General features: G+C 47.1%; 2 protein-coding genes across 6 annotated transcripts in view; one reads left to right on the forward strand and one right to left on the reverse strand.

The window, feature by feature from the left end:
• Positions 1-2,881: 2,881 nt before the first annotated feature.
• TSR2 (TSR2 ribosome maturation factor) lies at positions 2,882-7,854 on the forward strand. Of its 5 annotated transcripts, XM_032619919.1 has the most exons (5): positions 2,882-2,991; positions 3,155-3,245; positions 5,793-5,884; positions 6,437-6,610; positions 6,853-7,854. In XM_032619919.1, the coding sequence occupies exons 1-5, from the start codon at positions 2,908-2,910 to the stop codon at positions 6,976-6,978; spliced, it is 567 nt and encodes a 188-aa protein (XP_032475810.1). In that variant the 5' UTR covers positions 2,882-2,907; the 3' UTR covers positions 6,979-7,854. The 5 variants fall into 5 exon arrangements, with proteins under 5 accessions (XP_032475810.1, XP_032475809.1, XP_032475808.1 ...); XM_032619918.1 differs by having other exon boundaries at positions 6,437-7,663; XM_032619921.1 differs by lacking the exon at positions 3,155-3,245 and having other exon boundaries at positions 2,895-2,991; positions 6,853-7,663.
• The window catches only part of FGD1 (FYVE, RhoGEF and PH domain containing 1), a 36,384-nt gene continuing 22,793 nt past the window's right edge, over positions 7,808-21,398 (reverse strand). The window contains exons 9-18 of the mRNA XM_032619915.1: positions 16,590-16,648; positions 16,298-16,444; positions 15,814-15,906; positions 15,572-15,651; positions 11,919-11,949; positions 11,305-11,406; positions 10,799-10,924; positions 10,461-10,622; positions 9,279-9,422; positions 7,808-8,742 (exon numbers count right to left, since the gene is read on the reverse strand). Coding sequence (XP_032475806.1) covers positions 8,437-8,742; positions 9,279-9,422; positions 10,461-10,622; positions 10,799-10,924; positions 11,305-11,406; positions 11,919-11,949; positions 15,572-15,651; positions 15,814-15,906; positions 16,298-16,444; positions 16,590-16,648 — 1,250 coding nt within the window. The 3' untranslated portion in view covers positions 7,808-8,436. The remainder of the gene's footprint in view (positions 8,743-9,278; positions 9,423-10,460; positions 10,623-10,798; positions 10,925-11,304; positions 11,407-11,918; positions 11,950-15,571; positions 15,652-15,813; positions 15,907-16,297; positions 16,445-16,589; positions 16,649-21,398) is intronic.

Here is a 21,398-nt window from a genome sequence, read left to right on the forward strand (position 1 = left end):
CCATGTTGTTCCCTGCTTCTGTTTCTTTGTATAGATTGTTTCCTCAGCACGAAAGGCTCTTTCTTTCTTTAGAAACACACCCTCACGCTCATCTACACAAACTCCCCATCACCTGGCAAAATTCCTCTCAAACTTTAAGTCTGAGGCATTATCTCTCAGAGGCTTGCCATAATCCCCAAGGCTGTATCAGGAACACCCTCTGCTGGACTCCCATGGGCTCCTGTGATCCTTTCTCCTCTAGCATTGCACAGAGATGGATTTATCATAGAACTAATAAAGTTTAAGCCTCCGCACTTCACACTTACACAGACCACTTCCAAGTCCCTGGGTGTTGAGCATTGTCAATTTGAGAAGTACTTAAGATTTGTCACTGCACAGAACAGTCAAAATGCCATGAAATTTTACAGCTCACATGTAAACGAAACTAAATAGAAGTTTTCCCAAATTTAACAACAATCTTAAATTTTGTGTTACTAATAACAAGCTGTGAAGTTGAAATTTTTCTAAACTACCAATAACAAAATATTTTGATCAACCGAATGGAATTGAATTCAATCGAATTCTTTTTATTCTCTCTTGAAAATGTTATTATAAAATAATTGTCATTTACTTACAGGAGGATATCAAAGTGTTTGCAACCAATAAAAAAAAGGAAAAATTAGTAGAGAGATTAGTCAGGCAATTAACAAAAATATTTTATTTCTCTAGTTTTGAGGATGTTTGTGGCATTTGTCAGTTTTTTTTTAAAATTGGAATTTGTAAATTTAAAAATTTCTTTTATAAATCTAAAGCAATACTCACTTTCATCCCTAAATTTGTACTGTTTTTCTTAAAAACAGCTTGCAAAATTCTATCTGCCTCAGGCCTTTCAAAAATCTGCATTCACCCTGAGCACTGATCATACTCTCTGGTCCTTGGAAAATCTTGCATGCCAGACTGTAAGCTCCTTGAGCATCTGACCAAACCCCATGACCCAGCAGCACTAAGCACAGGGCCAGACACAGAAGTATCAGTACTGTTTGTTAACATGGACTTGTCCAAAGTTTGCAACCTTTGCTGTGAGAGGGAATCACCTATAATACTTTTCTAAAAACAGCTTTATTGAGATATTATTTATATACCATAAGCTTCACCCATTTAAAATGTACAATTAAATGGTTTTTAGTATATTTTCAGAGTTGTGAAACTATATTAGTTTGCTAGGGCTGCCATAACAAAATACTACAGACTGGTGGCTTTAACAACAAAACTTTATTTTCTCAAAGCTCTAGAAGCTAGAAGTTTGAGATCAAGGTGTTGGCAGGTTTGGTTTCTTCTGAGGCCTTTTTCCTCGTCTTGCAGATGTGTGTTCACATGGTCATCTCTCTGTGCATGCGTCTGGTTTCTCTGTCCTAATCTCTTTTTTTTTTGGCCACACCATGTGTCTTGTGGCATCTTAGTTCCCTGACCAGGGATTGAACCCCCTGTGTCCCCTGCAGTGGAAGCACTGAGTCCTAACCGCTGGGCCATAATCTCCTCTTCTTATAAGGACACCAATCATATTGGACTAGGGTGCACCCACATGGCCTCATTTTACCTTAATTACCTCTTTAAAGGCTCTGCCTCCAAATACAACCACATTCTGGGGCTTAGGGCTTCAACGTATGAATGGGGGTTGGGGGCGGGACACAACTCAGGCCCTAACAGCAGATGTCACCACATCTAATTTTAGAACATTTTCATTGCCCCTAAAAGAAACCCTATACTCATTAGGAGTCAGGCCACATTTTCCCCCTTCCTTTATCCTTAGGCAACCATTAATCTATTTTCTGTCTCCATAGATTTGCTTGTTCTGTACATTTCATATAAACGATACCATGCAATATATGGGCTTTTTTGACTAGTTGGTAGTGATGTCACCTCTTTCATTCCTCATTTCAGTAATTTGAATCTTCTCTATTTTTTACTTAGTTAATGTAGCAAAAAGTTTGTCAATTTTGTTGATCTTTCTTAAAAAGACTGAGTTTTGGTTTTACTGATTTTCTCTGTTGTTTTTCTATTTTCTGTTACATTTATTTCCTCTCCAATTTTTATTATTTCCTTCCTTCTGCTTGCTTTGGGATTACTCTGTTCTTCTTTTTCTAGTTTCCTGAGGGGGAAGTTCAGGTTATTCATTTAAGATCTTTCTTCTTTTTTAATAGGGACGTTTACAGCTATAAAATTCCATTTAAGCATTGCTTTGGCTGCACCTCATAAATTTTGGTGTGCTGTGCTTTAGCTTTCAAGTCATTTCAAGATGTCTTATTTCTCTTTTGATTTTTTTTCTTTGACCCATTTGTTATTTAGAAGTGTGTTAATATCCACATATTTGTGAATTTCATAAATGTCTTTCCGTTATTGACTTCTAATTTCACTCCATTGTGGTCAGAGAACGTACTTTGTATGATTTCAATCCTTTTAAATCTATTGAGGCCTGCTTTAGACTTAACATATAGTCTGTCCTGGAAAATACTCCACGTGCACTTCAGAAAAATGTGTATTCTGCTGTTATTGGGTGGAGTGTTCTATAAGATGTTAGGATGCATTATTAAATGCAGATTTTTAGGCAATGCTACGTGAGGTTGCTTCTGTCCTAGGGCCTGAAACGTGCATCTTTAATAAGTTCCCCACATCTTTTCTGCGCAGTACCCATGGGTCCGGAACTCATGGCCTCAGCCGCCCTCCCCTCCTGGCTTCCTTAGATTTATTACATGTGAGTGACTGCAGTGGTGTCATCGATTGCTCGACAGACTTTTCTATTGCTCTAGTCTTGCTGCCAGGTCTGCGGAAAGGCGAATCTGCGTTCTCAGGCTCGGCTTCCGACTCCTTCTGCCTGGGCGGTGCTGCGCTGGTATTGGCCCGCCTGGACGTCACACGCTCCGCGGCCGGATGATGGCGGGCGCTGCTGAAGATTTGCGAGCGCTCTTCGGGGTTGCTGTCCGCGCGGCGCTGGAGGCCTGGCCCGCCTTGCAGGTGAGCGGGGCCGCGGCTGGGACAAAGGTTAACGACCGGGGCACAACAGGAGTTGGTCCGGCGAGCCGCCGGAGGCTTGGTTGGGCGGTGTAAGCAGCGGCCTCCTGCGCTCCCGTAGGCCGGCTCCCGGGCTGACGTGGTGGGCTTGGGCCTGTGTTCGCAGATCGCTGTGGAGAACGGCTTCGGGGGTGTGCACAGCCAGGAGAAGGCTGAGTGGCTGGGGGGTGCAGTGGAGGAGTACTTCTTCCGCAATGGTGAGTGAATGTGAGGCGCTAGGACGTGTCTCTGTGGGGCGTGGGAAGGAGGAGGCCGATCCTAGTGAGTCGGCACTTCCTCTTGAGTAATTGTCGGTTGGTACCTGAGGGCGAGGTGGAATGAATGCAGGCTTTGGAGTCAGAATCCTGAGTTCGAATGCCTTACGGGCCGTGCCATTGACTCAGGGTATCAGGCTTTACTCCCCTGAGACTCAGTTTCATAATTTGTAAAATGGATATAAAAGTATCCACCAGCGCAGTCCAATAGAAATACAATGCTAGTCGCATCACGTAATTAAACATTTTTCAGCAGCCACTTTAATAAAGTAAAAAGAAGCAGATGAAATTAATATTATTCAACTCAACATATCCAAAATACTTCGACATGTAGTCAGTATAAAACATTATTAATGAGATGTTTTACATTTTTTTAGCATTACGTTTTCAAAATCTGGTGGGTATTTTTCAGTTTTAGCACACCTCATGTTTTTGGCCTAGCCACACTTTAAGTGCTCAGTAACCACATTTGACTTTTTGGACAGCAGAGATCTACATCTTTGGTGTGTGTTGAGGGTCGTTAAGAATAAGGGGCCCTGCAGGGAGTCTTTTGCAAAGTATGATTTTTACAGAATTTTTCATATAGTTTTTTAGTCTTGAAGATGACAGTAGGCAGTGTCCTTTCTCTCAAGGAACTTTACCATCTAGTGAGGGATCCAGGTAAGTAAATAGGCGTTTACACATAGGGTGATAGGTGTTCTAGTGAAGAGGAGCTCGGTGCTTGGGTAATGTGAGACTGGGAAGGAGGCGTCTTTTGGAGATCGTTAGGGGGTGGTGGTGATTGGGCTGAATCTTAAGGGATGAGAAGGAGTTAACTAGGTGGGGGAGGCAGAGAGAGCAGCACTCAAAAATAAGTCCTGTGGTATGAGGAGATTATGTGTTATATTTGGAAAGTGGTGGGGAGCTCAGTGTTAGAGTAACGGTGTGTGTGCGCTTGTGGGTGTGTGGAAGGGAGAAGTGGTGGAGAATGGGGGTTGGAGAGGACCCTGGAAAGGGGTGAGACATGGAAGGTCTTATGGGCCTTTGATTTTTGTCCTTTAAGCTAGTGTTTGCCAAAATGCATGCGTTGGAAGACTAGTTCTGTTAGATGTTCAGCGAAGAAAAACCTTCTCCAGTCAAATGATATAAGAAAAGCTCTTTTCTTCAGTTTCTTACTTAAGAGTCACAGTAATCATTAACATATTAAAGGCTTGGATAAGGTTAAGAATCACCAAAAAGAAAGCTGTTTACCTTTGGTTCCCATTAGTTTTCTGTGAATAGCTTCCCTTAAAACCCAGCAGGACAGTTATTTCTCAGAAGCCGAACATGAAACACTGCAGTAGGTGATTAAAAATTCATGAGCAGGATCTAAAACGATGGGGTTTTCTGGCTAGAAAGTAGTCACTGTGGAGCATGGACTGGAGAGGGAAAGACTGATGAGGAAGCTGTTTCTGACTAGAAAATGATGAGGCCTGAACTAGGGCACTGGCAGTAGTCATGGAAAAGAAGGCGTGGCCCTAAGGAAATTGTTTGGCTGTAGAGGGGGAGGGGAAGGGGGGCAGGTTTCAGGTTTGAGTCGCTGGGTGGCTTAGGTGCCTTTCATGGTATAGAAGAACGCTGGGGAATGAGAAGTAGGTTTGCAGGGTAAGATGATGAATCTGGCTTTGGATATGGAGGGTCTGAGCCACCTGTGAAACAGGTGGAGAGTAGTCTGGGTTGGAGACAGATTTGGGGGATATTAGAGTGTTAGGGAAAGCCAAGGGGGTGAATGAGCTCTCCCAGAGGGAAGAGAGAGCAAGGAGCTTTGTGGAAGACTTTCTTGAGTTATTCTCTAATTCAGAAAAAGTAGAGCATGGGCCTATAAGGTAACTGAAGCCAAGAGTCTTAGCCAAAGTAACACGATAGGATGTTAGGTCAAGGCTGTGATGATTTCATTGTGGCAAGTACTTACATCCATTTCTTCTTACCTATGCCATTGGTCTATGGCCTCCTGTGTCGGTGGAACCACAGCTGGAAAGAGTCTCTACATTTCAAAAACTTCAGCCCTTGAGTGATGGAAGTGAACATGGATTATGGGTCTCCCCTGTGCTAGGCATTGTTTGGGTGACTTCTCATAACAGACCTTCAAGGAGGTTACTATTAACATCACTTTGCAGATGAGAAAACTGAGGCTTGGAGATGAGTAAGTCACATGCTCAAGGTCACACAGAGAGGAGGCCGGTTAAAATAGGCCAGATGAAAGACGGCAAGTGTGGATGGAATGCTGCAGGAATAGAGGGCTTAGTAGAATGCAGGAGATTCGAAATTAGGTATTTTATTTAGTGTTTGGTTTTTTCTTTTTAAAAATCATGTTAAAACCTGGAAAGTAGAGCACTTTAGCAAATAAAAGGCTCACTGAACCTTTACCCACCAACCAGATGTGGATCCACTAAGTAGGTATTGAAGGGTAGTGGGCATGGGTGATGAAGTTGGCTGGTCTTTGATCAGAGGACCCTATCCTTTCCTACTCAGCTGACTTGGAGCTAGATGAGGTGGAGGACTTCCTCGGGGAGCTAATGACAAACGAGTTTGATACGGTTGTGGAGGATGGGAGTCTGCCCCAGGTGAGCATATCGTGGATACAACTGCTGTCTCCCTGCCTGCAGCCTTTCTTCTCCCTAGCTGTCTGTTTTAGACCAATACTCTTGGCTGTAACCATTCTTTTCTTGAGTCCTGTGCAAGAACGTTCTATGACTCCCTATTGCCTGAGTCTAGTCTTCCCAGGCTTTTCAAATCTTGCCTCTTCTATTTCTCTCTATACATCATTCTCAGCTAGGTCTGTTCGTCACCCCATCTCAAGGACACATCAGGCCAGGTACATTTCCACCCCTGCTCTGGTTAACATTACTGCCCCCGCTGGGATTGCCTTCCCTTTTTACATCTTCCATCTTTCAAACCCAGTTCTAGTGCCTTCCCTGCTAGGAGGCCCTCCTTCCATGCTTCAGACCCTTACTGAGCCCTTCATATGTGGTTGCTTCATTAGTGAACTCCTTGGAGAGGAAAGAGCCCCATTCTCTTCTGGAAAATTCCAGACCCCTCCCCACTCTTGCTGCAAACACGGGCTGGTTGTATTGGTTCTCTAGAAAATCCAAGCTGGTTGAATGTTTTCTTGGTAGGTGAGCCAGCAGCTACAGACCATGTTCCACCACTTCCAGAGGGGTGATAGGGCTGCTCTGAAGGAGATGGCCTCTCTCATCACCCAAAGAAAGTGCAAGGTCAGAGCCACCGCACTGACGACAGCCAGAGAGACTGATGAGGATGATGATGCAAACAGCGTGGAGGAGATGGAGGTGAAGGGGGTGCCTCTTGGGTGTGGAGATGCAGATATTTTCAGTCTTCTGGAAGATCAGCTAGTTTCACAGGGAAGTGATGGGGGTGGTGGTGATGGTGGTGGTGGTTGTATTATCCAGAGAGGGCAGGAAACTTTCCTAAGGTCACACAGCCAGTCCTGGCAAAGCTGGGAGAGCCTGGGTCTCCATTGGCCACAGTTGGGAGGTGTTGTATTTAGCTCTCTCTTGTATTTCTCCTCCAGGTCGCAGCTACGAATGATGGGGCAGCTACACATGGGGTCTGCCCCCAGCCTGGTCCAGACTCCCAGACTATTAAGGAAGAGGAGATAGTGGAGGATGGCTGGACCATTGTCCGGAGAAAGAAATGAGTGGGGCTGGAAATAGTCTGGGTCCTTGTTTGCTAGTTGTTTGGGGCTTGTTTGTAGGGGTTTTTTGGAGGGTCATGGACCTCTGGACTGGTTACCCCATCTCCACCCTCTCCCATTCCCCTGTCCAGCTCCTTCCAGGGAAGAAGAGCCCAAGGGTCTTTGGTCTTGGGGTGGTCTGAGTGATGAGGCCTGGTTTCCCAGCAAAGTGCCACTTGGGTGCAGTCAGTGTGAAGAGGGAGGGATGAGTGGGTATGGGCGTGACTAGAGGAAAAGCTAAACGCTGGCTGGTAGTAGGCAGGTGGATGTGTGAAGGGAGAGGACCAACAGGAGAACCAGTATTCCCGCTGGGTAAGGAATGTTAAGATGAGCTTGCTCATGGAAGAGAGGTTAGTTGATGATGTGAACAGAAGTAGCTGTGGTACCTCTCCCTCGCTTCCCCCTGCCCCCACACAGAGCAGCTGTATGCCCCTGCCCAGAAACTGGAATCTCCCAGGAATGCTTCCTTCCTGCAGCCCAGTGTCCAGCCCTGGGCTCCTTCAGGATGTCTAAGACCTTGTCTAGGCAGTGAGCTCGGGGGACCTGGGGCTTTGTTTTCTGTCTCCTTCAACCTCTTTTCAAACTCCTCATCCCATTGAAGTCCAGGGATGAGGCTTAAGACCTCAATAAATAATACCTTATTGTTTAATTTGTGGCTTGACCTGTGAGTAGTCTTGGAATCAGCCTTCTGGGAGCTGAGCTTCAGAGCTCAGCAAGGGAGCAGTTTCTGGGCCCACCCCAGCAGCCTGGTACTTTGGACAAACAAACGGACGAATGGAGCACAGCAGCGCTCTGAACGTTTCCGTAAGCCTGAAATAAACTGTATTTTTCTTTAAAAAACAAAACAAAGAGTATTCATTGTCCTCCCCCCTGTTCCCCTGTCCTGCCCCGTGGCCCTGCCATGGGTCTGGACGATAAAATACTGGGTAGCCTGGGGCCAGGTAGAAGCTGTAAGCCGTGGGAGAGGCAGGAGGTCACCACCCCATGTAGCATCATACATGTGAAGACACTGGTTGAGGGGGCAGGGGTGGGCCAGGACCATGGGGTCAGTGGCAGAGCTGGCACTTGAATCCAGATCTCCTGCCTCTGGTGCTTTGGGGGGAATTGGGTGGAGGCAGGATCTGTAGGGTATTGAGGGGTTGGGGGGAAATGGCCTAATTCAGGCAGGTCTAGCAACAGCTCCCACCCTCCCTGGAGGACAGGGTTTAAAAAAAATTAACATCACTGTAGGAATATTTGTTTTAAAAGCCCAGGTTTTGTGAAAAGATGAATTAAAAAACCCAAGACCCAGCATTCAGGATTGAAAGTGCCCATGATGGGAGTTCAAGTATTGACTGAGCTGGGAGAGAGCGGGCTGGGGCCCTCAATTGGACATGGGCAGCTAGAGTGTGGGGCAGGGGGCCCCAGTTACCCACAAACCCTCTAGGTCTTGTCTCGGGTCTGGGGGGCTTCGGAGGGTTCCGCCATGGCTCCTGAAGCTGCCACTGGTGCCTCCTCCATCTCTCTGTCCTCAGACAGTGTGGGCCCTGGGCAGAACGTGTCCCCACGGCCTGCCCGGCCGAGCACAGCCATCCAGCGCCGCTGCAGCTCCTCTGTCTCAGGACTGAAGTACCAGCTCAGGTGGCTCTGGGTGATCTTGAAGACATGCCGTCTGTCAGGCCGTTCCCCAGCCTCAGGAGGCCCCACCTCAAAGCCAATGAGGGGCAGGCTGCGCTGGGCTTTCACATCCTGGGGAACAGGGACAAAGCCAGGGGTCACCTAGGGGTTGGGCTTCTCACTGGTTTTGTATCTGCTAAACCCCACTTTTTCTTCCCTTGCTCAAGAACCTTACGTGGCTTCACTGAGCAACAGGAAAATGTCTGAACTGGGGCTAGAACGCAGGCTGGTTCAAATACCTCTTTCCTTCCACACCCCAAACCAGGTGGGCTAGTTTCTTTAGCATATAATGTTTTCCAGCCTTTGGGCTGTTGCCCCCCATCTGCATCTTCCCCACTCCAAATTGGATTAAGCAGTGCCTTGTCTCCACTACAGCTTCCTCCAAGAAGCTAGCCCTCCCACAAGTCACCAACTTTTCTCTGCATAAGTTGACCCACAGCCACTCCTTGTCTCTAGCCAGTCTTTGTCTCACAAGGGTGGGGGCTTCTGATTTCTCCTTAGGTTCACCCTATCCTCCAAGGTCAAGGAGAGGTGAAGGACTCAGGTGAAAGGAGGGCAGCCTGGTTTTGCCAGGTGGCTGAAAGGACCCAAAGGAGTAGGATGCACACCTGAGGGGCTCCGTAGATGTACAGCACCAAGGGTTCGTTCTCAGGGACCACAAACCAGGCTTTGTGCCAGCCTTTCCCGCCCTTCTCCATGTAGTGCAGGAAGCTGCAGATGACGCTGTTCTCCGCAGCCACTGAGGCCTGTTTCTGTGGCCAGAGACATGGGGGGCATCAATGTTGATAGGAGGCCTAGCCTGGCTCCTCTTGGCTTCAACACCCCCTCAGCATAGGCATTGCTATTTCCATGTCTCAGAGGAGGATGCTGAAGCTCAGGTGATAGGAGTGATTTGCCCCTTGTCACTCAGTCAGAGTCGAGATTCAAAGCCAGGCTTGTCTGCCAGATTTGGGCCATGGCTGCTGCCTCTAAGAGTTGCTGGGAGGGGTGTGTAGCTCTCAGTGGGGGCACCTAAATGCCAGTCAGGCATTCTTCCATCAGTCCATTTATTCCTCAAGTCATTTATGCATTTACACTTCATCTTTTTTTTTCATCTTTCATCACATGCATTCCCTGCACTCAGCGAGAAGCAACCTAGCGTTGTGGTTAAGGGGTTGGGTGGGTGGGTAAGGCAGTCAGTCCGAGAATCCCAGCCCTAGATGGAAATATATTGACTTGGAAGGAGAGCATATAGGGCTGTTGTAAGGATTAAATGAATTAATACATACAAAGCGCTTAGAAGAGTGCCTGGCACAGAGTTGGCTTTCTTTAAGTGTTAAATAAAATAAATACCTCAATTTAAAAAGCAAAAGTGTGTGTATGTGCGTGCATCTAGAAAGATAGGAAGCATAAGCATTAATGGTGGTAATCTCTGGGTCAAAGGAATATGGTATTTTTGTTTATATTGTCTAACTTTCTTCAGTGCATATATCCTGCTTTGTAATAAGAAAGCTGCCACTCACTGTGTAACATGGGCAAATAACCTCCCAGGGCCTCAGTTTCCTCATTTGTAAAACAGGAATAGGAATAGCATTGATAGGTAAGTTACTGTGAAGAATAAAGCACTTAAATAAAAATTACTCTTTCATTCACTCATACTCATTTTACTCACTCCAAGCCTGGGTCACTTGTTCAGTGGATACACACGGTACTACGATTTCAGAGATGCCCAGGCCTCAGCCACCACTGCGTGGGTGGCTGGGGCCCATGTGGTCAGTGTGGGTGGGTTAGTTGGGGGGCTTGGCTCTTACCTCCAGGATGGACCTCCGGCGCTGGGGTGTATGCTGGCTGCAGGCTGGGCTGCTCCCGGGCACCCCATGCAAGGCCACGTAGCAGTCAGTGCACACACGGTTGGAGCGGTTGTTGTCATAGACAAGGCGGGCCCGGAACTCAGAGCACTTCCCACAAACCACCTGGGGTGGCAAGTGGGTAAGAACAGCCTGATTCCAACGGGCCTTCCCCTTCAGTGTACCAACTCCCACAGCAGACTCACAGCCTCCCCCCACTTAGAGAGTGCCCATTTAGAAGTGGGCCTTTGGGCTGCCAGCCTGTCTCCTCCCTAGCTCTGCCCCTGCCTCCCAGCACTCACATGCCCGCAGGCCTTGCAGTGGTGCCTGCGTTTGGTGATGGAATTGAAGGGCTCCTGGCAGCGCATGCACATGGTGACTTCCTTTTCCCGGATGGGCGTAGGTGCCCGCTTCCCAAGATCCACATTCTGGAGAGAGGGCCAGGGCTCAGGTCAGAGACAGCTACTCCCCAGTCCAGTCCATCCAGCCCTTGCCCCTGCCCCTGCCCCTGCCCCAAGGCTTGGATCATCACTGGGAGGCAGCAGATACATTCAGAAGACCTGCCTTTGAGTCCTGGCTCTGCTCTACCTCACTGTGCGACTGACGACCAGTCATGTCTACTTTCTGAGCATTGTTTGCCCAATGATTTCTCTGTGGCTCTACCAAAAGAAGACTGTGCTTCTGAGGTCATGCACTGCCTCTCTGGTCTTTACCCTCTGGGAAGGGGAGAGGAGCATCACAAGGTAAGGTGGGCACCTGGAGGCCCGGAGGGGGTCCCGGTGCAGGAGGAGGGGGTGGGGACTCTTACCGGAGAGTTGGGGGGTGTGTGTTCATCTTCCCTGTTTGTGGAGTTCAACAGTTTGAAGGTCTCCAGCGTCTGTTCATGCTTCAGGAGGGTAGAGTTGATGGCCTGGGAGGAGGTGTAAGAAGAGGTCAGAACACCTCAAAACTCACCCATTTCCACCCTTACCTCAACCTTCCTATAACCTAGCTTGGAGTCAGAAAAGTTAGGTTCTAGGCCCAGCTCTACCCCTTGCTAGGTGTATGACCTTGGGCAAGTCCCTTCCCAAATCCAGGTCTCAGTTCTTATATTTGTGAAGTGGGGGAGGGGGATCAGGGGCTGAAAAACCACAAAAGGCCTTCCTGGCTATTACTATCTGGGATTAAGGTTTTACAGGGCTTAACTCACTGGGGTTACACCCTCAGAGGAGCCAGCTTTCTAAAGGAAGAATTGGTTAGTTTCTGCTTAACCTCTGGACCTCAGTTTGCTTATCTGTAAAATGGGGATGGTAAAGTTTATTGGAAGGCAGGTGTCCAGGCCCATTCTGGTGAGATGTGAATTTTAGGGGAGAGCCCACCACCCCCTTGAAGACCTGTTAATACTCTTCCAGCCCCCTACCACAAAGCCTTCTTGGATGTTACCTGGACCCAGTCTTTCTTCTCCTCCTCAGTCCTTGGGTAGGGAAGGTGGTGGGGGCAGGGGGAAAGAAAGATGTTGGGTTAGGCAGGCCAACCAAAAGCAATTGTAGTGGTAAAGAGCAGGTGTTTTGGAGTTGGAAAGACGTGCGTTTGACCCTCTTCTCCTTCACTTATCACTTGTGACCTTAGGCAAGTCATATAACCTATCTGAGTTTATTTATTCAACAGTTATTAATACTCTCCAGACCCTGTGCTAGGAACTTGGGCCTCAGAGAGGACCCTGCCATCAGGGAAGGAGCTCACGGTCTAGAGGGGGAGACAGGGACAATACAGGGGGATCAGTGCCGTGACAGAAGGAAAATGGGGCTGAGGTGATCTGTAAAGTTCCCAGCACAATCCTTGATAAACTAGGTGCTCAATCAGTGTGAGTTGCTTTTTGTTTAAGCTTTAAATAGTATGTTATTATCCATCAAAGTTTATATGGCTGCTTCATATTGTTCCATAGAGATATCTAATTTCTCTACATAATTTCCCTCATGAACTGTATTTACTGCTTTTGTCTTTAAGTGTCCATATATGTATGCATCTATTTTTGGACTGTTCAGTCTGTCTAATTTATATCCTTCTGCCATAAAACACTTTTTAGTAGTTTTCTGCTAAGTCTTGAAATCTGGTAATGTAAATCTTCAAACTTTGTCATCAAGATTGGTCCGGCTGTGCTAGGTTCGTTGCATTTCCGTATATATTTAGAATCAGTATGTCAACTTTTACACACAAAAAAATCTACTGAGATTTTGATTGGAACTGAAGCTGTAGATCAATTTGAGATCATCATAGTCCTAGCAATATTGAATATTTCAGTACATGAAACGATAAATCTCTCATTTATTTAGTTCCTTTTAAATGTCTCTCAGCAAAATTTTACGGCTTTCAGGGTACAGGTCTTGAAACTATTTCATTAAATTTGTTTCTAGGTATTTGATACTTTTGATATGATTGTAAAGAACATTATTTTTCTAGTTTTATTTTCTAATTGTTGCTAGTATGTAGAAATACAATTAATTTTTATATCAACCATATATCTGGTGATATTGATAAAGTCATTAGATATGGTACTTATTAAATTTGTTTGGATTTTTAAAAAAAGAAGGCAGGCTCCCACATGCCACGGAGCAACTAAAAATTAGAAGAGGCCAGGCAGGAGTCAGCCATGAAGCTGGTCCTACTCCTAGTGAGCAGTTGATGGGCCTGCACCAGGGTGGAGGCCTTGGAGACTGCAGGGCAGACCAGAGAGTTGGGGAAGGAAGGCAAAAATATATACTGATTCCTAAGTCAGTGGTTCTAAACCCTGGTGCACACATTAAAATCATCTGGGGAGCTTTTAAAACTCCCCATGTTCAGGCTATACCCCAGACATATTAAACCAAAGTCTCCAGGGGTGGGTCCCAGACATCAGTATTTTTTAAAAGCTCCTCAGCTGATTCCTGTGTCACCAAAGTTGAGAATCAGTTGTCTAAATGGTGGGCACATGGGTATTTGTTGTATTACTACTTTTCTGGATATTTGAAATTTTTCATTAAAAACAACATTTTAAAGGGCAGTAAAAGCAACCGCAAAGTAAATGCTCCATGCCTTCCCTTTGCCACTAGGAGGAAACCCTACACTGCTCGGTGCACCCTTCTGGGCCCAGCATCCCTCTGCAGCCCCCTCCTTCCCAGCCTCCCAGCAGACGACTCATCCCAGCCACGTGACTTATCACTTAGGCTCTGCTGAGGCCTGACTAGGCCCCACACCTGCCCTCCCCTGGAAGTGCCCGTTGTCACCTTTGTTCTCACTTTCCTGGCCACAGGCCTCTGAGATGCTCTCTCAGTCTCTCAGAGCATCAAACCTAACTCCCTTCTCTCATCTTCCAGGACGACACCCTCTAGCCCACATTCATCTCTCTCTCCTGCCTCCACACAGTTCCAGCAATGAGGGTTCTGACTCTCATTTCTTAATTCCTTGCAGCCTGTCAGAAGCAGATCATCTACCCATATGCATCCACTCGCTGGCCCTGACCATGGCCTCGATACCCTGTCACCTGGGCCCTCAGAAGGCAGCATGAGCTCCAATTCCTGCTCTGCTTCTTTTTAGCTGTGGGATCTTGGGCAAGGTGCATAACTCTTCTGTGCCTCAGTTTCCTCATCTGTAAAGTGAGGTTGATGGTAACAGTGGCTACTTCAAGGATTGTTTTAAGAATCTGACTAGTCAATTTAAACTTAAAATGTTTAAGTTAAAATCAACTTAAAACTGTGCCTGGCAGGGACTTCCCTGGTGGCACAGTGGTTAAGAATCCGCCTGCCAATGCAGAGGACACAGGTTCGAGCCCTGGTCCGGGAAGATCCCACATGCCGCGGAGCAACTAAGCCCGTGCGCCACAACTACTGAGCCTGCTCTCTAGAGCCTGTGAGCCACAACTACTGAGCCCGTGTGCCACAACTACTGGAGCCCATACACCTAGAGCCCGTGCTCTGCAACAAGAGAAGCCACAGCAATGAGAAGCTCGTGCACTGCAACGAAGACCCAACACAGACATAAATAAATAAAAATTAAAACAAAACAAAACAAAAACTGTGCCTGGCATAAGAGCAAGTCTTCATTAAATGTGAACTATTATTATTATCATTCAAGTAGAGAATGGATATGAAGGCCCCTTTGTTAAATAGCTAGGCATTATTTTAAAATTTGTTATTATTTAAAATTTTCTTATTATGAAAAGTTTCAGGCATACAGAAAAGTAGATAGGATAACACAAGTACATTAAATATATACCCACTATATAGATGCAAATTTTAAAAATATTTTGCTATATTTATTTCATATATATGTATATATTAATATATATTTATATACGTAGATATGTGTGTATATGTATATATTTTTTGGTTGATAAATCATTTAAAAATAAGTTACAGATATCATGATACTAAATCATCATCATGCATCACCAAAAAACAAGGCCCTGAGGCTTCCCTGGTGGTGCGGTGGTTGTGAGTCCGCCTGCCGATGCAGGGGACATGGGTTCGTGCCCCGGTCCGGGAAGATCCCACATGCTGCGGAGCGGCTAGGCCCGTGAGCCATGGCCGCTGAGCCTGCGCATCCGGAGCCTGTGCTCCGCAACGGGAGAGGCCACAGCAGTGAGAGGCCCGCGTACCGCAAGGAAAAACAAAAACAAAAAACAAGGCCATTCTCCTATATCCTCCTATACCATTATCACACCTGAGAAAGTTAGCAATAATTCCCTGATAGCTGATGCCCAGTTCACAGTTAGGGTTTTCCCTGTTGTCTTGCAAATGTCTTTTAGGGCTGTTTTTCTCAAACCAGACTCCTATCATGGACCAAGCATTGCATTTGGTTGTTATTTCTCTTAAATCTCTGAATCTACAATAAACTATTTGTGCTGTTGTTATTTATGTTTGGTTTACTATCTCATTCTTCCCTCTCCTCTAACAAAACCCATCAGAAGAGCAAGCATCTTTGGGGAAGGTACCCACCCTTTCTCTGGAACAATCTCTCCTCTAGGGAGGTAGCCTCTGCCCTGGCACTAGGCCTAGAGTGCCTCAGCATATCTGAAGGGAAGAGGGGGCTGGAGGGAAGATACAGGCAAGGGCAAGTACCTGGCCTGGAGCTCCAGGGACCGCTGCTTTCCTGACACCAGGAAGGTCCGAGGCAGATTGAGGTTGGAGCTTTCCTTTAGCTGAATGGAGACAGAAAGGGGCTTGGTGAGGCCTACTGAGCTCTACAGGGCCCTCGCCCTCTGCACATATGCACACACTTGGGGTCAAAGTCAGAATGTCTTTGTTCCTCCCAGCACCAAGGCCCCACTCCAGGTCCCCATTTCCCACCTCCTGGCGCTCACCTCCATGCCATCTACATCGATGCGTGCCCGCACGCTAAACTTCTGGCCAAGGAGCCGCAGCCTGGGCACACAGTAAAGGAGGCGGTCGTTGAACTAGGAAGGAAAAGGTTTCAGATGTATGTGTGGAGGACCCACAAGGGGTGTGGCCCAGCTCCCTTCCGTTATTACTCCCGAAGCTTTACTGCTAGGGACTCAAGGCAATAGGTGGAGAAGACACAGTCCAGACTGGACACATAGGTTGCAAGGAAAGAGCCTAGGCATGGGAGTCCCTTCCTAGTTGGGTGGCCTTGGGCAAGTCACTTCTCTCTAAGTCTTAGTTACATTATCTGTAAAGTAGAGAGAAAAAAATTCCCAGTAAAGGTAGTGAAAATACAATGAGTTAGTAGAGGAAAGAATGGAGAGCAGGAAGTATAGCCTTGAGTGAGTACCAGGTCAATGTGGCGGGCAGGGGTGGGGGGCATGCACCCCTACCCGTGGCACTTACTAGTATGAGGTATCGGTCTTGAGTGGTCCCATTCTTTGCTGACAGCTTAAGGATGTGGCCTTCTTTTATGAGCTCTTTAGTGGGGCTGACAATGTCTTCCTCACCCCCTAGCAGCTCATATACCTTCAGCAGCTTGTGCATTCGTTCCTGGCAGGAGACAGTGAATAAAAGGCAGGGTTTGGGGTGCTGGCCTCCCCTCAGATGTCCACAAGTCGCAAGCCCCCCACCCCAGAACGGAGATCGAGATAGGTGGCTTGGCCAAGGAAGGGCAGGGGTTAGAAGGACCACTCACCATTTTGCGGATGGCAGCATTAGAGTGCTCTGCTGCTGTGGCTATCAGCTCCAGAGACTCTGCGGGCAGAGTGGGAGGTCAGATGGGGGGGCTAGCAGAGAAAAGGCTCTTGGGAGCTTCTGAATACCTCCTCCTGGCCTGACCACACCCTTCCCATTCCAGAAAGTGCCAGCCTCAAAGATGTCCATAGCAACATCACTTAAAATCAGAAACTGACTCAATTAATGCCACAATAGCAGAATCACAGGACATGAAATAGCTGGCAGCCAATAAAACGCAAGCTTAAGATTATTATTACCATTAAAAAAACAACAATAATAGTTACACATGTAACTGGAAGGAAATATACCCATGTTTAACAAGTTGTCTCTGGATGATGGGACTATGGGTGATTTTTATTGTCTTCTTTTTCCATATTTTTGACAGAGAACACGTATTACTTTTATAATCAGAAAAAAGTCAGATGAAGCAAAGAGATGATCCTATTCTTTGTCTCAATAATTCTGATTATAGGAATCTATACTAAGAAAGTACACGTTTTATGTACAAATACACTTTCATTGCAGTGGTGTTTACAACAGTGTCAAACCAGAAACAACCCAGTTAAATAAATGTGCATTCATATAATGCAATACTAAACAACCTTTGCAAATGATGCTTTGGTAGGGTTTTTCATAATCTGTGAAATGCTCAGGACATTTTAAGAAAAGGAAAGGATACAAACTTGTATATACCAAATGATCTCAATTTCACAAATATACGTGTATAAAAAACACCAGGAAGAAAATATGTCAAAATGTTCCTCACGCTTATTCTCTGGAGTCTCGTATCATAGGTGATTTTCTTCCCTGCCTCTTTCAGCTTTCCTGTATTTCCATATTTCCTATTGTGACCAGGTATCAGAAAAAAACCGAAATAAATCCCTATGCATCTCCACACACTAACAAATCTTGCCCATGCTTGAGGCCCAGCTGCACTGCACCCCTCTCTTGTCTGCACGGTGCTGTATTTTCCCACTCAGAAAATATGCCTGTAATGGAGGAGCACAGGTGCTTCTGAAGAGGGTCCACATGGTTGGCAAACCAAGTGTTATTTTCCTAGGGAAAAATGACCAAGGAAAATGACCTCCATGACCAAGTCTTGGTGCTCAAGATCTGTGGCCCCTAACCCAGTTCAGGCCTTTCAGGTGCATCTCCAACCTCCCAGCCCTTTTCCGTCCTAGCTGCCAGAGGGAGCATTCTCACATACAGCTTGCTGTCACTCCTCTGTTCAAATCTGTCAGTGGTTTCCCTTTGCCTTCAGGGTAAAGACCCAGTCCTTTAGCCTGGCATTCAAGGCCCTTGGTGATCTGGCTTCTGTTGACCTCTCCAGCTTTCTCCACTTGCACCTCTCTAAACATGTCCTGTCTTGCTTCACCTGGCCAGCTCAGTCTTCTGAATTCAGCTCACCTCCTCCTATAAGCCTGCCCTGAGTTCCCAGGCTGGATTAGGATACTGTCTGGATTTCCACCTTCCCCTTTGCTCCCCTCTGTCCCACCAGTCACACTACGTATCCACTGTGTATTTATATATCTGCATCCCTCAGCAGACTAGGAGCTCCCTAGGATGGGGCCAAGGTCTCACCATCCTCTCCTGGGCTCCTGAACAGATGCTTTGCATGCCATCATTCAATTGTCACAACAACCCTATGTGCCCTGTTTGTCCAATGAGGAAATTGAGACTCAGAGAGAAGAGGTGCCGGCCCTAGGCTATCTGCCTGGGAGGCAGCAGAGCTGACATCAGAGCTGCCCTTTCTCCCACACATTCTGCATCTCCCCTACCCCAGGGCAATGGGCATGCTGGGTTGTGCAGGTAGGCAGTGCCCCGGGAAGGGGACAGGAAGAAGACTCCGGCAAGCTGTGGGCATATAAGTTCAGGCCTGTGGAGGCTGCTGGGCTCAGACCGCTTTGCTATCAAAGCGTATTGTGTGAGGTACAGACTGGCATTTACAGGGGTCCAGTGTGTGTAGGCTCTGTCTGGGGATTCAGTGTGGGGATTTCAGTCCAGGATTTCACTTGGGGGTTCAGGCTAGGGAGTGCGCTTTGGGGAGCTTTGTGTAGGAGCTTGGTCTGGAAGCTCTGGTGGGCCTGGTCTGGGCTTGGCAGTCTGGGATCTTGGTTTGAGTTCAGTCTTGGGCTCAGGGTAGGCTGCTCAGGCCAGGAGTTCCAGCTGGCCTGGTTTGGGGAGTCTAGGGTCCAGGCTCCAGAGTTCAGTCTGGGAAGTAGAAAGTGGGGGAGTCAGTCTGGGGAACCAGGATTCAGTGGGGGCTCAGACCTGGAGGTACTTTCTGGGGCTCTACCTGGGGATTTGAGTCTTGAGGGGTAAAAAAAATAGAGAGGTCAGCTTAAGACCTTGGGCTGGGGAGCTTAGTGAGCACATCTCAGGCTGGCTCTCATTCAGAGATTTTCATACTGAGCAGCTCAGAAAACTGGATTGGGAAGTTCTTTCTGGGGGGTTCATCTTTGGGCTCAATGTGGGGAGCTCAGCTGGCCAAGCTCAAGCTCTGAAGTTCATTCTAGGGACTCAGATAGGGCTGAGATTGGTATAAAACAGGAACCTAAATTAGGTGAACTCAATCTGGGGGCTGATTTTAGGGGCATTCAGTATGGAGGGCATCAGTCAGGGCATTCAGTAATAAAAACAACTAACATTTATTGAGTCTTTACCATGTGCCAGGTACTGTGCTAATAGCTTCACCTGGATCATCTCATTTATCCTCAAAACAATTCTATGAGGTAGGTATCATCATCATCTGGAGAGTCATTCTTTTGGGGTCAAGCTAGAAGTCTCAGTCTGAGCGACAGTAAATGGCGGGGGGTAATCTAGGGTGCTCAGTTTGGCAATACCTGTCTATAAAATGGTGGCTAAGGAGATGAGACTGGGAAGCTCTTTTGGGGGAATCTCCCTCTGGGACCTCAGGCCGAGGGCTGTGACTGGGAACCCACTCTCAGCACCCCGGGTGGGGAGAGCATTTTGGAAACTCAGTCTGGGGACGTTAGTTTGGGGAAACCAGTGTGGGGGATCTATAACTGGGACCTCAAACTGGGTTCAGCCTGAGGGCTCAGGTTGGAGATGTCAGTCTATGGGGCTCATCCCAGGTAGTCAGTCTGGAAGGCTTTTTCTAGAGGTTTAGGTTTTATAGTTCATCCTGATACCTCAGTGGGGATTCTCATTTCGGGGAAAGGACTAAGGCACTTAGTCTGCAGAGGTCTGTTTGTAGAGTTCAGCTATCAAATTTTCTAGTGTTCTAGCTCTTTCTAGAAGTCCAGGCTTGGTAGCAAAGTGCCCCATCTGGTGGGGTGGAAGGGGCTCAGTGTAGGAAGTGGACACAGCAGTGGACACAACTGTCTGCTCCCGACCCTTGTGGCTTCCAGGACCCCACATTTTCTTGGTTTTCCTCCTACCTTTAGGCTATTCCTTCTAAGTCTCCTTTGCTGATTCCACCTCCCTCAGCTTTGTCCTTGGCCCCCTTTTCTTCTCCATTTACACTCAATCCCTTGGTGACTATGGCCAGCCTCATGGCTTTGCACACTATCCCTGTGCTAGTGACATCCAAATCTCTCTCCCTGGGATTCTAGGCTCATCTAACTCCAAATCAAAGTCCTAAACTCATCTCAGGAACCATCACCACCAGCCAAAAATATGCATGCAAGTCATTCTTGACTCTTTCTCCCAAGCCCCACACCCATTCACCCTAGTTCTTTCAGTGCTACTTTCAAATATAATATATTCTGAATCCAACCATTTCTCACTACTTCCACTGCTACCATTCTCATCAAGCCAACCTTTCCCACTCAGATTATTGCAAAAGGCTTCTAACTGGTCTCTCGGCTCCCTTTCTGGCTCCTCAAGTGATCCTAATCAAAACCTTGCCATGGCTACCCACTGCACTCAGAATAAAATCCACCTCCTCATCTTGGCCTTCAAAGTCTTGCTCCTGTCTCCAGCCCTATTTCTTCCACCATTCTACCTTCACTGGTCATGCTCATGTCACACTGGTCCTCTTGTTGGTCCAGAGATATGCAAGCTGCCACCCCCTGCCCCACCCCCACCCCCCTTAGGAACTCTGCACCTGCTGTTGCCTCTGCCTGGAACATGCTCTTCCCTACTCAGCACGTGGCTCCCTTCTTCTTATTCAGATTTGACTCAAATATCCTCTATTCTGAGGGGCCACCCAATCTAAAGTTGACCCCCAGTCACTGTCACATTACCCTCTTATTCTCTGAATCACACATAGCACCTATCTAATGTTCTCCAGTGTATTTATGACTTTTGTCTACTATCTCCCCGAGTATAATACATACTCCCTGAGATCAAGGACCTTGTCTGTCTTGTTCACCTCCATGTCCCATGTGCCTAGGACAATGCACAGAACACCGAGGTGCTCAGTAAATAGCTGTTATATTAATGAAGGAATGAATGGAAGTAACAGTCTGGGGAGAGAAAGTTGGGGAGACTCTGGGCAGCACTCTTTGGGGTGTGACCCTGAGGAGTGGGTCTCATACTGAAGAAATCAGACTGAAACACTTTTCTAGTGGTTCAGTGTGTGAGTACTTGTCTAAGGAGGTGGTATCTCAGCCTAGAGATCCAAATCTGGGAGGCAGAAAATATGGAGTCCAGTCTGAGGTGCTCAGTTCTGGAGAGGTGATTCTGTGGGGTTCTGATCAGACATGGGGGTTCTTTTGGGAGGGTCATTCTGTGTAGTGGCTGGTGGATACGGAGTGGAGCTCTAATGTGGAGGATGGAAAGTCAGGGGCTTGATGAGACAAGC

Source organism: Phocoena sinus, chromosome X (genome assembly GCF_008692025.1).
Source record: "Phocoena sinus isolate mPhoSin1 chromosome X, mPhoSin1.pri, whole genome shotgun sequence".
NCBI lineage: Eukaryota > Metazoa > Chordata > Mammalia > Artiodactyla > Phocoenidae > Phocoena > Phocoena sinus.

What these genes read in the sequence shown, in the direction of transcription:
- TSR2 (XM_032619917.1), top strand. Translation starts at nt 2,908, where the DNA reads ATGATGGCGGGCGCTGCTGAAGATTTGCGAGCGCTCTTCGGGGTTGCT. An exon ending in AGGCCTGGCCCGCCTTGCAG is followed by an intron (nt 2,992 to 3,154) that starts GTGAGCGGGGCC and finishes CTGTGTTCGCAG; the next exon opens with ATCGCTGTGGAGAACGGCTT. An exon ending in GGAGTACTTCTTCCGCAATG is followed by an intron (nt 3,246 to 5,792) that starts GTGAGTGAATGT and finishes TTTCCTACTCAG; the next exon opens with CTGACTTGGAGCTAGATGAG.